The sequence below is a fragment of the Vulpes lagopus genome, chromosome 2 (assembly GCF_018345385.1).
Source record: "Vulpes lagopus strain Blue_001 chromosome 2, ASM1834538v1, whole genome shotgun sequence".
NCBI classification, from domain to species: domain Eukaryota; kingdom Metazoa; phylum Chordata; class Mammalia; order Carnivora; family Canidae; genus Vulpes; species Vulpes lagopus.
Window position 1 is genome coordinate 57,380,004 of NC_054825.1, and position 15,834 is coordinate 57,395,837.

General features: G+C 41.4%; 1 protein-coding gene across 3 annotated transcripts in view; it reads right to left on the reverse strand.

Moving 5' to 3' along the window:
* Positions 1-1,635: 1,635 nt before the first annotated feature.
* Positions 1,636-15,834, reverse strand: part of FAM81A (family with sequence similarity 81 member A) — a 78,091-nt gene continuing 63,892 nt past the window's right edge. For 2 of the 3 annotated variants that reach the window (XM_041744563.1, XM_041744564.1), the window contains exons 6-9: positions 15,661-15,767; positions 8,854-8,989; positions 7,028-7,223; positions 1,636-3,989 (exon numbers count right to left, since the gene is read on the reverse strand). In XM_041744563.1, the coding sequence (XP_041600497.1) occupies positions 3,865-3,989; positions 7,028-7,223; positions 8,854-8,989; positions 15,661-15,767 (564 nt within the window). In that variant the 3' untranslated portion in view covers positions 1,636-3,864. Of the gene's footprint in view, positions 3,990-6,902; positions 7,224-8,853; positions 8,990-15,660; positions 15,768-15,834 lie in introns of all 3 variants that reach the window. The other variant, XM_041744566.1, reaches the window with a different exon arrangement.

Genomic DNA, 15,834 nt, shown 5'->3' on the forward strand with positions numbered 1-15,834 from the left:
TCAGAACTTTTTCCTTTTCTCCAGCTGAAACTCTACCCATTTGATACTAGCTCCCCATTCCCCACCTCGCCCCCAAGCTTCTGGCAACTATCATACTACTCTGTTTCTATGAATTTGACTCTTCTATGTTCTTCATATAAGTGGTATCATACAACATTTGTCCTTCGGTGACTTGCTTATTTCACTAAACAAAATGCCCTCGAGAGTCATCCATGCTATAACGCGTGTCAGGATTTCCTTGCTATAGTATTCCATAGTATTCCATTGTATGTATATACCACATTTGCTTATTCATTGCTTCTACCTTCTGGGTCTGATCCCACCCACTGCAGCCCTCTCAACACTGGCCCTCAGTGGATGCACCTCATCCTAGGCTCAGTCCTGGGGAAGCCACGCCTGCTCGAGATAAGCCTGACTAGCCTGAGGATCTGCCCAGAGCTCCCCAACTTTCAAGGACTATCCTGATTCTGGTCCTGGCTACTTATCTCTTCATCCAGGCTCTACTGCTCTTCTGTGTTTCAGGCTGAGATACCTTCTTGGAGGTTAGAGTCACTTCCCATAAATGATCCCAGCAGGTAATAGGATGCTTTGAACCAAAACATGGACCCCTCCCATTTACTTGCTATGTTATACCACCAGGATCTTCCCTTCCATACCCTATATTTGACCATTTAATACCCAATATTACATTAACTACTTCAGCATTTCAAAAATTATAACCTACCTGCCTCTTTTAAACAATTATAATTTCCATTCTGCAGATGAGAAAACAGAGATTCAGAAAGGTTAAGGGAACACAGCTAGAAGAGGGCAGTGACAGAAGAACTCCATATAGTTACCACTGAGTTTCCAGGATGTCATAGGTGGTTTATGGGTTTTTTTCAGACTGAGAGCCAAGTGGGATAACCAGAGTTTAGAAGGAATCATTCATCTGTTCTGCTCTGTAGTCACCCAACATGACTCACCTCCCAATACACAGAACCACAGTCCACTGCCTAGGACAGCCCAAGCACAGGGCATGAAATGCCTGGGACCCTACAGTCCTGTGGCACCAACTGGCCCCACCTCTCTTGCCTCTGGATAAACCAGAGGAAGACATCTGACCCAAGCGAAGCTACTAAGGTGCCTCTCTTAGGTGTTTGGAACTGGGACATTAAAAAGCAAAAGGACTCAGATGGTAGAGCTGTAAGGTCATGTAGAGAGGGGGCTGCAGTTGGTGGCCTGATGAGTCAGTTACATGGGAAGCAAGGATGCCTCTTTAGAGGTAGGACAGTGGCATACTGGTTGCCCAGACTGGGGAAGTAGGCTGCCTGGTGTGAATCATGGATCCCACTTATTAGCTGCAGGATTTGAGGGCAAGTTGCCCAACCTTTAGGTGACCCATTTTTCTCATCTGTAAAATGGAGAAGCGAGTACTTGTTGCTACAATGAAACAAGGGAACACACACCAGGTTAGCAGCAGCACAGGTGCACAGCGCACACACTGGCAACTGCTCGCTGGCATTATTCCAGAGGTGAAAAGGCACCGCAGCCCGGGAAACCCACAGAAGGAGCAGCTCCTCATGACTTTCCAGTTCCCAGGCGGTTGCCTCACACTAAAATACTTTTAAGTTTAAAAATTATGTGCCACATTTATTTGGGAATTCTATTCTTTTTATTGCAAATTTCTGGTAAAGGAAAGAACGTGGAAGCTGATCCTCTTTTAAACTTTGGTCATAAGAGTACTCTGTAGGCTCAGTGGCTTACAACCTCGGCAGCCTCTGACATCCCCCTGGGGCCTCTGGTACCTACTGATGCCTGTCCTGTGTCCCACCTCCCAGAGGTTCTGGCTTCGTTGGTCAAGGGGACAGCCTGGGCACTGGTAGCTTTCTGAACTCCCCAGGTGACTCCAACATGTTGCCAGAGTGGAGAACCCCTGCTGGAGCTCATGACAGAAGGTTGGCAGCATCAGAAGCACCTGAGCAATTTCAGTGGACAGCCAACCGCCACCTGTTCCTGTCACCCCCTGACCTGAGTCCAGCTGTCCCGCTCTCCCCAGGAGTCCCATATGCTGGTTCTTCCTCCTCATGAGACCACAGAGAAGGACACTGGAGGGGGCATAACTCTCTGTGCTGTGGCTTGTGCTTCAACAGGGGAAACTGGGTTAAATGCGGTTGCTCCACCATAAAAAAAAATTCACTTTCTGATTGGAAAAGAGCATGAACCTTTGTTTTTTCATTGTTAAGTGGAAATGGTTTTCCTATATAGAGATGCAAAGATTTATGACAAAATAAGGAAATATATGTTGGATGACACATTCCTTATATGATTTCTCAGGTCCAAATTAAAAAAAAAAATGTGTCCAGCCATTGAAGGTAAAATATTATATACTTTAGCAGCATATTTTAAATGGGTAAACAGTAATAGCCAGTTATATATCTCATTTATGATTTATCCTAAAAATAGAAAATGCTTTAATTTTCCTGAGTCCTTGGCAAACAAAAAACAATTTTTTTTTTAATTTTTAAAGAATTGTTTTCCTTTTCTTGGGCACCCTCACAGTTTAGAACAGTGTGTCTCACCATTGGTTTGTACATACACAGGTGAACAATTTCACTGGTGCCAATTTTCAATGATTAATCAAATATGGCGATTGAAAAGAAAACACCCATCATCTACAAAGCTGCTCAAAATGAAAGTTTCTTGACAATGTTATAAATGCAATATCAATTTGATTCTCTGTCCATACAAAAGTATGAATTTCTATTTCATTAATAATACTGAATGATCAATGTCTTAACAGTGATAAAATTTTTAGAACATTTAAAAATTACATAGGATCCCATTTTTACATCATAATTCTGATGTATTATCATGCCTTCTATTTTGTCTGTAAAACTTTTATAGGATACAGTGCATTGACGTGGTAAAACCAAGGCACAAGAATACAGTTACAATAAGTGTATATAAACCTTAGTTAGCACTTTGTGCCAATTTTGGAAACATTTAGAGAAGAGATCATAAAGCCTGAAAAATTCTCACATCCTATTATGATTAACAAACAATTAATTGTGCAATAAACAGACTATTAACCACCATTCCATTATTAAATATATGGCTATCACTATACAGGCTGTGGATAATTGAAAAAAGTTTTCAATATTAAAACCTGGTATAACTAGGTGGTTTGATGTAGACATTGTGCCTTGCATTATCTAGATAATTGTCTTAAGTTTCCATTTTAATTTGCAATGTATATGGCAGTTTTATCAATTTTGAAGCTATTTTCATTACATAAATGGTATGTGCGTGGGTGGGGGGTTCCAAAAGTTAAATCCCTTCTCCCTACAAAAGACAGAAGATTTACAAGAAGATAACCATATAAGAAATGCACAGATTAACAGTAATAAAATCCAAATATGGACTAAAAGGTTGAATTCTAATCTACCAGGACATTCTCTTAATTTAGGGTGAGGAGCAACACATTCCTGTGACAATTCATTTGTTTCTTAATTAAAAAAAAAATCACCATGACATTTTTCAAAATAGTAAAGTCTTGGCTAGAGCGTCAAGCATTGAAGGAAAGTTGTTAAGTCTTTTCATTCATAAAATGAAGGGAATAGAAGCCTTTCCCAATCTAGGGGCAGGGAGGATATTCCATTGAATTTAGAGAAATGGAATACAGTAGTAAAAATTGTACTTAATACTTTTAAAGAAAGTGTTTTCGGGACTCAAGGTAAACATTTAGACCCATGAAAAAACATTGCTTGGCACATGCACGCCATGAGTAGAACAATCCTGAATGCGGTGACAGCCTGGCTACAGAGGTATCCAGCTCTAGCCCCACTGGCAAAACCCCTTCTGAGGTCCTGGTCCTGGCTCCCTTCACAGGGGAGCTTCTGGCTTCTGCATCTGCTGGATTTGCTTCAGTAGCTGGTCCTTGTCCAACTTCATCTTGGCTTCAAGAACTTGCCTGAGGGATCCTATGCTTTCATAGATGGCTGTAAACCCTTTAGGAAGAGGTAAATTTCACCAGAGTTAATATGAAAAACAAAAACAAAAACAAAAACAATGCTGTGTCAAATTCTACTGCATAGAAGAATAGTTGACTTGGGCAAAGGTTACCACTAGATGCTGAAACTTCACTGGAGTAAAAGTTTGAGAGGGAACAGGATAGTTAACACAGTTTTGGATTATCTCCCTGCAGATTACTATTTGATTACAAAGGGGGAAGGGAACTCTTACAGTGGGGAAATCTGGCAGCTACCACTTTAACCAAGGGGTCACCAATACCTGGAAACCAACATCACATACCCCTGAGAAAGGATCCCCGATAAGTGAGGGACATGCCGCTTCTGTGGCATTTCTGTCCAAAATGCACAACCTGAATCTAGTAAGAGGAAGCAGACAGACACAAACTGACACAACATTCCACAGAACTCTGGCCTATGTTCTTTAATGATGGAACAGCATCAAGGAACTGATCCATATTAAAAGACACTAAATAGGGACGCCTGGGTGGCTTAGCAGTTGAGCATGTACCTTCTGCTCAGGGCATGATCCCCCGGGGCTCTGGAATCAAGTCCTATATCAGGCTCTCCACAGGGAGACACACAGAGAGAGGCAGAGACACAGGAAGAGGGAGAAGCAGGCTCCCTGTGGAGAGCCTGATCGATCCCAGACCTGGGATCACACCCTGAGCTGAAGGCAGACCTCAACCACTGAGCCACCCAGGCATCCCTAATAAAAATCTCAAAAAAAAAAAAAAAAAAAAAGATACTAAATAAAGAAACATGATAACTAACTATGATGTATGGTTTGGGGATAGAACCTAGACCAGGAAAGGTCTGCATTAAGGAAACAGTAGTGCAAGTTGAAAATTGAGTACTAAAAAAATATTCCTCAATATTGCACTGGACTACAGTTATTTAAGAGAATCTCACTGTCCCTAGGGTATATAGATTGAAATAATAAGGGAGTAAAAAAGCATCATGACTTCAACTTTCTGTCAAATGATTTAGGAAAATAAATTATATTTACACACACATACACTCCTATCACATAATGAGATTAAGCAAATTTCCAAAATGTTAACAATTGGTTAATCTCTATGAAAGATGTATAGAGTTTCTGGACTGTTATACTTTTTCTAAATTTAAAATATTTTCAAGATAAAAAGCAAAACAAAAGGAAAAAATTCCCGGGACACCTGGGTGGCTCAGTGGTTGAGCGTCTGCCTTTGGCCCAGGGCGTGATCCCGAGTCATGGGATCGAGTCCCACATCAGGTTCCCTGCATGGAGTCTGCTTCTCCCTCTGCCTCTGTCTCTGCCTCTCTCTCTCTCTCTCTCTCTCTCTCTCTCTCTCTCTGTGTGTGTGTGTGTGTGTGTGTCTCACTAATAAATAAATAAAATCTTTAAAAAAAAAAAAGGAAAAAATTCCCCATCAAAAAAGCATTTCATATTATTCTGTATTTCTATGGGTTTTATTTTTTTTAAGATTTTATTTATTTATTCATGAGAGACACACAGAGAGAGAGAGAGAGAGAGAGAGAGGCAGAGACACAGACAGAGGGAGAAGCAGGCTCCATGCAAGGAGTCTGATGTGGGACTCGGTCCTGGGATTCCGGGATCACGTCCTGAGCCAAAGGCAGACGCTCAACCGCTGAGCCACCCAGGCAACCCCTCTATGGGTTTTTAATATACAAGTTTAAACGGTCTTGTCTGCACTAGCAAGTTTAGAATTCTCTCTCAGGGGTGCCTGGGTAGCTCATTTGGTTCAATGTCCAACTCTGGATTTCGGCTCAGGACATGATCTCAAGGTCATGGGATCAAGCTGAGTCGGGCTCCACGCTCAGGACAGAGTCTGCTCCAGATTTCCTCCCTCTGCCCCTCCCACTCACTCTCTTTCTCTCTCTAAAAGTAAACAAATCTTTAGAGGAAAAAAATAATTTTCTCTCAGAAAATTTTCTCAACTGACAATTCATGTCATCTAAGTAATAAATATTATTTGTGAAAAATAATGTTCTTATTGAATAGAAAGATACAACATATAAAAGAATAGATGACAAATCATCACATATGGCATGAGCTTTCACTTGAAAAAGCACATATATATCATATATGTATAAAGTAATATATATAAAGATGACCTCTGGGTGAGAGGAGTTATGAGTATTTTAAAAAATATTTTGTGCTTTCTTATTTTCCATTAATAAATATATTGGTTTTGGAATAAGAAAAAGTAAATATTTTTATTTTTAAGAGGCTCATACGCCCTTCTTTTGAGGGACTGAATATTTACCACCTCAATGGCACGTTGAATAGGATGGGAACAAACCCACCCAGGGAATTAAATGATACAGAGTTAAACACTGATGAAATATTCACATACCATATTCTAACAGCCCCAAGAAAAAAAGAAAGAAAATTCATTTTTATCTTCCGATGTTCTTCAATGCGTAAATTTAATCGTGACTTCGTAGTGTCTATGTAAATAAAATAAAAAACTTTTTGGTGATAACAACAGTACTTTTCTTGGGATAACTGACTACTCTTATTTCCACGTGGCCAAAGTAGAATGATTTTGCAGAAGAAAATGATGGAATTCTAGAACTGGAGGGAGCTAGGAGATAAGGCGGTCCCCCTCATCACACTTGAAGACTGTCTTGTCTTTCCCGACCATAACCAACCAGCCTCCACTTGAAATAAGCCTCAGGAGCCCCTCAAAGATAGAGGTTCATTTCTGAGACCTGCCAATCATGGCTATGAACAGAAACGAACCCACAGGTGGCACCAGAGAAAGTGCACATCCCGTGCAAGCTGAGCAGTTTTCGTCTGTGTGCCTGTCCCTTGGGTGGCTTTCTGTGTACTTGGAATTGAAACGACACTTCAGTTCACTACAGCACAGCTACTTAGAAAATCACCTAAGGACATTTCTCCGTGATTCTCATCAGCCAGGCTCACAGGGAGTGGCAGGGGGTGGGCTCATCAACTGGTTTTCGGATCACACTGAAAATGACCCACGAGGGTGGTTTGCTTTGTGGCCTACCAGCGTCAACTTCTGCCTTCATCTCCTTCATATCCTCATTCATCTGTAACTCCAGCTTGCTGATGCGCCCGTGCACCCTTTCCTCTTCTTGTTTTGTTCTCTGCACTTCCATGTTCTTCTTCTGACTCTCTTCTATTTTGTCCAGCCTGGCTGACATCTGGCTGAGCTTCTTCTCCATGTCCCTTTCACTGGCTCCCTGCGATCGGTGAGAAGAATTGTACCTGGTTACTCCAAAAGGAAAGTCTGTCCTGCACCCGCATCAGTCATAGTATCATTTAACAACCATCTGCAGGGGACAGAACCACGAAGGTGGCTTGTTGCTCGCTCTAACATCCACTCTCCCGTTTCCTTAACAGACCCCCGATCTCCAGGTGGGGGTAAGCTCACCCAGAGTTAAGACTACATTTTCGGCTGTCTCCTAGTTTAGTGTGGCCATAAAGATGAAGTTCTGGCCAATGAGATGTAAGTAGAAGGGTATGTGGCTTCTCTGCTAGGAGAAGCTAAAAAGGTATCTGAGGCATATCCTCACCCCTTGTGTCTTCCTTCTGTTCTTGGAATTCAGACGTAATGACTGGAGCGCTAGTGGTCATCCTGAACTATGAGAACAAGGATCAATCTAGAATTGGCAGGGAATTAAGCCAGAAGAATCGTGGGTTGCTGAGGACTGAGAACTTACCACATCAGCCCTGCATTCCCTACCCCCCCCACCCCCCCGACAGCTTTTATGTGAAAGAGAAGATGCTATCTAATGAAAGCTACTATTATCTTGGGGCTTCCTATCACTTATTCACCAATCCACAGAGAAAATAAACAGCGATCCAAAGACACAGAAGCCTACAAATGTAGTAGTATGAATCTAAGTAAATCAATCAGTAGATCTGATAATATATGAAAGAACACTTAAATATTTGAAACATTAAATATTGTCTTTCCTTTTCTTTCCAACATGCCTGGTTTTTATGGGAATCTGCATCTGCGGGTGAGCTTTGGAGGCCAAGACTATGAACACTGAGCTGTAAGTGGGCTATTGCATGATCTAGCTCTCGATGTTGTACAGTGCAGTCTGCATTGAGAGCTGCTCTGCACTGCGACACAGCAGAATCAGAGATGCAAACTGCACCAGATACTTCTGCTCCATCAAAGCCCAATAGGAGGAAGCAGTGAAAAGAGAAGAGAGAGGAAGATGGTCAGGCTAACTTACCAAACCAAAAAAAAAATATATATATATATATTTGCTTGCCAAATACCAATTTCAGAATCTACTGGTTCAGAATACTCTACATGCAAGGCTTTCTTGATGGCTTTTGAGCAGTGCTGCAAACTGTAGTCCCCTGGGAGAGGGGGGTAAAAAGAGAAGGAAACAGGAAAAAAAAAAAAAAAACGGTAGATGTTGACGTGCTGCCCCGTGACTCCACATCCTGTGGTTCTAGCATAGCAGAGGGGCCCAGCGGGAAGAACCTAGTCCACACTGTGTATTCCAGATGATGAAATTCAACCAAACTGGGATGACATTTGTAGTTAGTTTTATTTAGAAATGCAAGCGGACAATTTGGTTCATGAAGGCCTTGGTTTAAATGCATCTTAGCTGAAAGTGCTGAAATTTTCTGCTTAGCCTTTTGTTAACTAAAAGAAGTCCAAGTGCTCTCCTTATAAACGAATACAGAGAAAGGAGGGATTCTAAGGCAAGAAACAGCTTAAGATGGTGCTAAATGAATCAATGCTGAGTTACTAGGGATTATTCATAAACATCGCAGCCGCACTACCTACCCCCCACCCCCGCCTCCGCCGAACACCTTCACTGGAACACACTATACATCGATACCTACGCTGTTTTCCTTCACAACCAAGGAAAGCTGATCAATTTTCTGTAAGAGTTCTTTCTCTATCCGTTCTTGTTCCTGTTGCAACCAATTCCGTGCAGATAAAATCTCATTACTGAGTTCCTCAATCGTCCCTTTAAATCTAAAATCAGAAAATTAGCAAGTTAGATGTAAAACAACTATAAAGTTATATCATACAACCTCAGTCTCCAGCTATCAAATTTCTCATAAACGTGTCATCAAGAACCTTGGCTCCCTTATAATTACAAGCTTATCTTCCCTTAGAATTGCCCTTAGCACTAAACTGGGGGTGGGGTTAGGGGGCAGGGAAGGAGTATACAATGGACAGGCACCTGATGACACTTCCTACCAGTGAAGAGCTGATGGGGTGGGTGTTGAGGTGTTAACGGTGACACATGGCCACCCAGGTGCTCATCTTTGCCTTCACGGGGTCCCCAGTGCTCCTACCTCAGAGGACACCCTTCTAGCCTCCTCCCTTTCCCCAGGCTCTTCCTCATTTTCCCTGTTATCTCCCAGGCCCGGAGCCTGACTACCTTTCTCTTGAATGTTCTCAAAATTGCTCTTGCCCCATGCAGATATTTCCTAAATTAAACCAAAAAGAAAATTGAAAGAAAACTACCCTCCATTCCGCTGGTCCTCACCCTTTCCAAATACCTTGAAATAACACTCCACACTGCTACTTCCCCTTCATTTCTTTCATATTAATTTTATTATGAAATGGAAAAAAAGTAGGAAAGAACATATGACTTAAATAATAATAGTAATAATAAAATGGACACCGTGGTATAAGATCCTAATTATCTGCTATATCTGTTTTTCTCTTCTTTCCTATTAAGAAATCCTCAGATGTGAGCTGTGTCCATGGCTGGCTGACCAGAGACTACATCCCCAGCCTCTCTTGCAGGTAGGTGTGGCCATATGACTAACTCAGGCAATGGGACACATGCAAGAGTAGCAGGTACAACTTCCTGGGTCATGCTACTATAAAAGAAGCTTCTGGGCCTTACCTGGGCTGGAAGCCAAGCAAGCCTGCAGCTCAACCCAACTGTGGAGCTCAGCCTGCAGCCCCTGCCTGACCAGGAAGACTGTCCACAGAGCACCACAACTCTAATGCATTCACTTATTCTAACAGTGTTTTGATATAGTCTTTAGAGTTTCTCTCTATAAGATCATAGCATCTGTAAACGGATAATTTTCCTTCTCTTTTTCAGATTTGGATGCCTTTTATTCCTTTTTTTTTTCTTTTGCCTAAGTGCCCTGGCTAGGACCTCCAGTACTATGTTCAAGAGAAGTGGGGAGAATGAGCACCCTCCACCTTGTTCCTGATTTTAGAGAAGCTTTCAGCTTTTCACTGATGAGTAGATATTATCTGTGGGCTTGTCATATATGGCCTATATTATGTCAAAATACATTCTTCCTATACACAACTTGTTGGGAGTCTCAATCCCAAAAAGGATATCAATTTTGTCAAATGCTTTTTCCACATTATTGAGATAATCGTATGATTTTTTAAATCATTCATTTTGTTAATGTGGTGTCTCACATTTATTAATTTGCATATATTGAACCATCCTTGCATCCCAAGGATAAATCCCATTTGATCATGGTGTATGATCCTTTTAATTTGCTGTTGAATTTGGTTTGCTAGCATTTTGTGGAGAATGTTTACATCTATGTTCATCTATTGGCCTGTCTTTGGTATCAGGGTAATGCTGGATTTGTAAAATGGGTTTGGAAGTGTTTCCTCCTCTTTAATTTTTTAGAAAAGTTTGAGAATGATTGGCATTAATTCTCCTTTAAATTTTGGTGGTATTCATCCATGAAGCCATCTAGTCCTGGGCTTTTCTTTGTTGGGAGGTTTTTGATTAGTTATTCAGTCTCCTCACTTGTTATTGGTCTATTCACATTTTCTGTTTCTTCCTGATTCTGTCTGGATAGGTTCTATATTTCCAGGAATTTATCCATTCCTTCTAGTTATTCAATTTGTTGGCATATGACTCTTCATAGTAGTCTCTTATGCTCCTTTGTATTTCTCTGGTATCAGTTATAATGCCGCTTCTTTCATTTATAATTTTATTTATTTGAGTCTTCTTTTTTTTCTGGATTAGTCTGCCTAAAATTTTGTCAATGTCGTTTATCTTTCAAAAAGAGAAAAAAACAAACCCCAACAATTAGTTTAATTAATTTTTCCCATTGTTTTTATATTGTTTACTATGTTCTATTTCATTTAGTTTTAGCCTAATCTTAATTATTTCCTTCCTTCTTCTACCTTTGTGCTTAGTTTATCCTTTGTTTTCTAATTCCTTGAGGTATAAATTTGGTTGCTTATTCAAGGTCTTTCTTTTTTATTAATGTAGACATTTATTACTGCAAACTTTCCTCATAAAAGTGCTTTGGCTGCATCCCCTAAGTTTTGGTACATCTGTTTCTATTTGCATTTATTTCAAGATTTTCTAAATTTATCCCTTTTGATTTTCTTCGACCCATCTGTTGTTCAAGAGTGTGTTAATTTCCACATATTTGTGTATTTTCCAATTTTCCTCCTTTATTGATTCCCAGTTTCATGCCACTGTGATCAGAAAAGGTACTTGATATGATTTTGATCTTTTTAAATTTTTAAGCCTTGTTTTGTGACCTAACATATGAGCTATCCTAGAGAATATCCTGTGTGCACTTAAGAGTATTGTATTCTGTTACAGTTGGATGGGAAGTTCTATATATGCTTGTTAGGTTTCTGGCTGGACAGGGCTTCTTCTTATGCTCTGAAATCAAGGAGTGGGAGGAAACTCTAGTTGGTCTCCCAGTCAGATGGGCCTACTTGCTGGGCTCTGCATTCAAGCAGGGCTGCTGGCTGGGGTCCCTGACCAGGTGGGGGTGCTGGGCTAGGCTACATGATCAAACAGAGCCACTAACTGCACTGGGCAATTATCTCTAGTTGGCTGAGGTCTCAAACTGTGTTCCCTGGCTTAGGCAGTGCTGCTATTTGGCCTCCATGATTAAGGGCTGCCAGGGGACCTCCACAATTGCACCCAATTGAGTGGGATCCCAAGCTGTGCTTCCCAGACAGATGTTGCTACTGGCCAACTTCCAAGCTCAGCTGGCTTCACAATCAGGCCTCAGGCTATGCTCTATGGTTGGGCGGGCTCGGAGTAGCGCTGTACTACTGAGGGGGGTACTGGCCAGGCTCCCTGGTCAGGTGGGGCCAGCAGCTGGACCTCACAGCTGGGTGGGGCTGGGAGCTGTGTTCTGTGATTAGGGAGCATCATGGCATGGACTTCACGGTTAGATAGGGCCTTAGGCTATGTTCTGTTTTTGGGAGGGGTTATTGGCTGAGTTCCCTGCTTGAGTGAGGCTGTAGGCAGTGCTCAACAAATAGGTGGGAGCAGTCTGGGCTCCGCTTGCCAGACGGGGCTGTCAGCTGGGCTCTGCAGCTGTGAAGTACTGTGGGGTGTGCCCCAAGGCTGCCTGGGGTCACTATTCCAGCTCCCTAGTCAGGTGTGGCCAGAGGCTACAGCTTTTATCTTCAATTATTATATTTTCTAGAAGTTCTCTTTGGTTGTTTTCAACTCCAGCTAATCATTTTTTATAATCTCTCATTCTTTAGTCATACTTTCAAAATGTGTGTGTGTGTGTGTGTGTGTACCCACAATACATGTACATCCCATACAAACGTATGTACACACACATACGTATTGTATAAAATTATTATTTTATACAATAATTCCCATATATGGAGTATTTAGACGTCTGATTCCACTTTTTCCTGTTTCTTTTGACTCTATCGCTTATGTAGCTTTTCTTCCTTGTTTTGTTTTACAATTTCTGATTCTTTTCCTTGTTTTGTTTTACAATTTCTGATTCTATGCTCGTGTTCCTTGGAACTTCATCTGCCTGTGGGAAGCCTTGAAGACTATTTGCATTTGTTTATACCATGCATCTCAGGCCACCACCAAACAGGATCATTCTAAGATTAAATTATCCACTGTGGTTTTCAATTTGCTTGAGTAATGTGAATTCTACCTCTGAAGCGATATAAAGGCTGTTTTGTGGGGGCAGCTGCCTGGCTCAGTAGGTAGAGCATATGACTCTTGATCTCGGGGTTGTGAATTCAAGCCCTGTAGGGTGTAGAGCTTATTTTTTTAAATGAATGAATGAATGAATGAATGAATGAATGAATGAATAAATAAATAAATAAATAAATAAATAAATGCTGGATTGTCGTCCTGGATTTTCAAGGAATGTCTTTTACGCCTTTACTTAGAGCCAAGATTTAGACAGGTGAGTTTTCCTAGGCTCTCTTTGTGGAATGGGCTTTTTCCCTAGCTCACCAACCAGGGTTTTACCTACTGGGTCTCCAATCTGACCTTCTGCTCCAGGCTTTGCCGCCTCTTCCCTGTGAACTGCCTTTGTGTCTAGACTTCTAGACTTTAAATTTTGTAGGAAGAAAAATAAAGATGTTCATGTCTGCTGACTAGTAATATCTCCTAAGGAAGTAATTTACAGAGGAAAAAATACCAAGATGTTTATTTTTTTTTCCTCTGTGATAGAAAGAAGAGTATTGAAGAGATTTTTCAGTACTTGGCAAGTTTGTAGGATCTATGAGAAGTGGTGACATAACGATTACATAAATACAGATAATTAGAGGAAAAGAAACATGCTTTCCATAAGAGAATTCCTGTTAACTCAGCAACCACCCTAAAACAGCATTAAATTATGGTACAATGAGATGTAAGAACCAGGAGAATGATTAATTTAAAATTTCCACAAATCTCTAACACAGATCTGCACTGAAATCATCTTTAAAAAATATATTAAGTCAAATATATACATATATACACAAATGTATATGTGTATGTATATATACACACTCATCCATATACATGTACACACACATACACGTATATAGTGACTACTGGCTCTGCTTTGGCAGGAAAACGCAAAGCTCATAAAGATTCATGATAGGAAAAGATGCATGGTTTTGTGACTGAGCAGAAGGGCAGATGATGTGTTTTACTGTGGGCAAGTACAGTTTAAAGCATCACTATAACAAAATGGGAAAATATAACAATCATAGGGTGCCCACTGGATAGCTCCCAATCACACTAGTGCACACCTCTCCCACCTACACTGCTGCAGCATTGCCCCCAACTGATGTTCCCACCTCTGCTTCAGCTCCTTGTGATCCATTTTCCAATTGTATCAAGTCCATTTAAAAATAATATACAAATCTTATTCTATCACCCCATATGCCTCAAACCCTCCAGTGGCTCCTCACTGAGCTAAGGCCAGAGACAGAAGCCCCGCCCATGGTCTACAAGGCCCTGCTGCAAGCCCGCCTCCTCTCCGGCCCTCGCTTCCCCTCCATTTCTGTTCTAGCCACCTTGGCCATCTTGCAGCTTCTGGGATGCCACACTCCTCCATCCCAGATGTTCTTACCCAACTCTTTACCTAGGAAATTCCATTCATTCTTCAGCTCTTACGTCAAGCATTGCCTCCTGAGGAAGGAGGCCCTACATCCAGGCCTCACTCTCAGAGTGCCACTATATTAGCTTCCTGTGGCTGTGGGGACAATTTACCCCCAAATTTGATGGCTTAAAACAACACATTTATTCTTGTTCTGGAGGTCAGACGTCTAAAATCAGTTTGATTGGACTAAAATAGAGGTGCGAGAAGAGGTGGTTCCTTCTGGAAGCTCTCTGGGGAGAATCATTGCCTTGCTGTTTTCCACGGCTCATGGCCACCTGTGTTTCATGGCTTGTGTCCTCTTCCCTTCCTCATCTTCAAAGAGCATCACTCTTTTTTCTTCCTCCATCATCACATGCTCTTCTCTCATGACTCTGCCTATCCTGCCTCCCTCTTGGAGACACTCCAGGGATTACATCGGATCTCCCTGGTAACCCAGAGTAATCTACCTATCTTAAAATCCCTAATCATGGGGCACCTGGGTGGCTCAGTGGATGAGCGTCTGCCTTCAGCTCAGGTCGTGATCCTGGGATCCAGTCCCACATTGGGCTCCCTGCATGGAGCCTGCTTCTCCCTCTGCCTATGTCTCTGCCTCTCTCTCTGTGTCTCTCATGAATAAATAAATAAAATCTTTTAAAAAATCCTTAATCACATCTGCAAAGTCCCTTTTTGCATCTAAGGTAATATATTCACAGAGACTAGGATGTGGTGATATTTGGGGGACCATTATTCAGCCTACCACAACCATGTACCTTTCCTTCAAAGCAGTAATCACCATTAGCAGTAATAGAGCTGACACTCGAGTCAGTATTTGATTAATGCTCATCAACTCCCTAGACTATAAACTTCACAAGGATAGGAACAGAGCCTGTTTTTCTTAATTTCTGGATCCTCAGCACTCAACATATATTTACTGATGAATAGATAATTATCTAACAACTAAAAACAACAATAAGGGGGATCCCTGGGTGGCGCAGTGGTTTAGCGCCTGCCTTTGGCCCAGGGCGCGATCCTGGAGGCCTGGGATCGAATCCCACATCGGGCTCCCGGTGCATGGAGCCTGCTTCTCCCTCTGCCTGTGTCTCTGCCTCTCTCTCTCTCTCACTGTGTGCCTATCATAAATAAATAAAAATTAAAAAAAAATAAAATCAACAATAAGGAATGTAAAGTGGCAATAGGCAACAAGGAAATTTTTTCCTCTTAACTTCCATTACTGTTTTCACTTTGTTTTGTGCAATAAATAAAAATGAAGAGGCAGAAAGCTGTACTATTGAATAGGCTTCTTCAGAACTTTAACCAAAAAAAGAAGTTTGTAAGTTGACTACTTACTTCGTATCCAAAAGCTGAAGCTGGTGGTTACTGTCTCTGTGGGACATCTTCAGTTTGGTGCTTTGCTCTGATATTGACAAGTCCACTCTGTTCAAAAGCTGAGAAATCTGTGAAAGAAGCTTTGCTTGTAATATCACATCTCATTTTCTCAGAGGTAATCTCAGATAACATTTA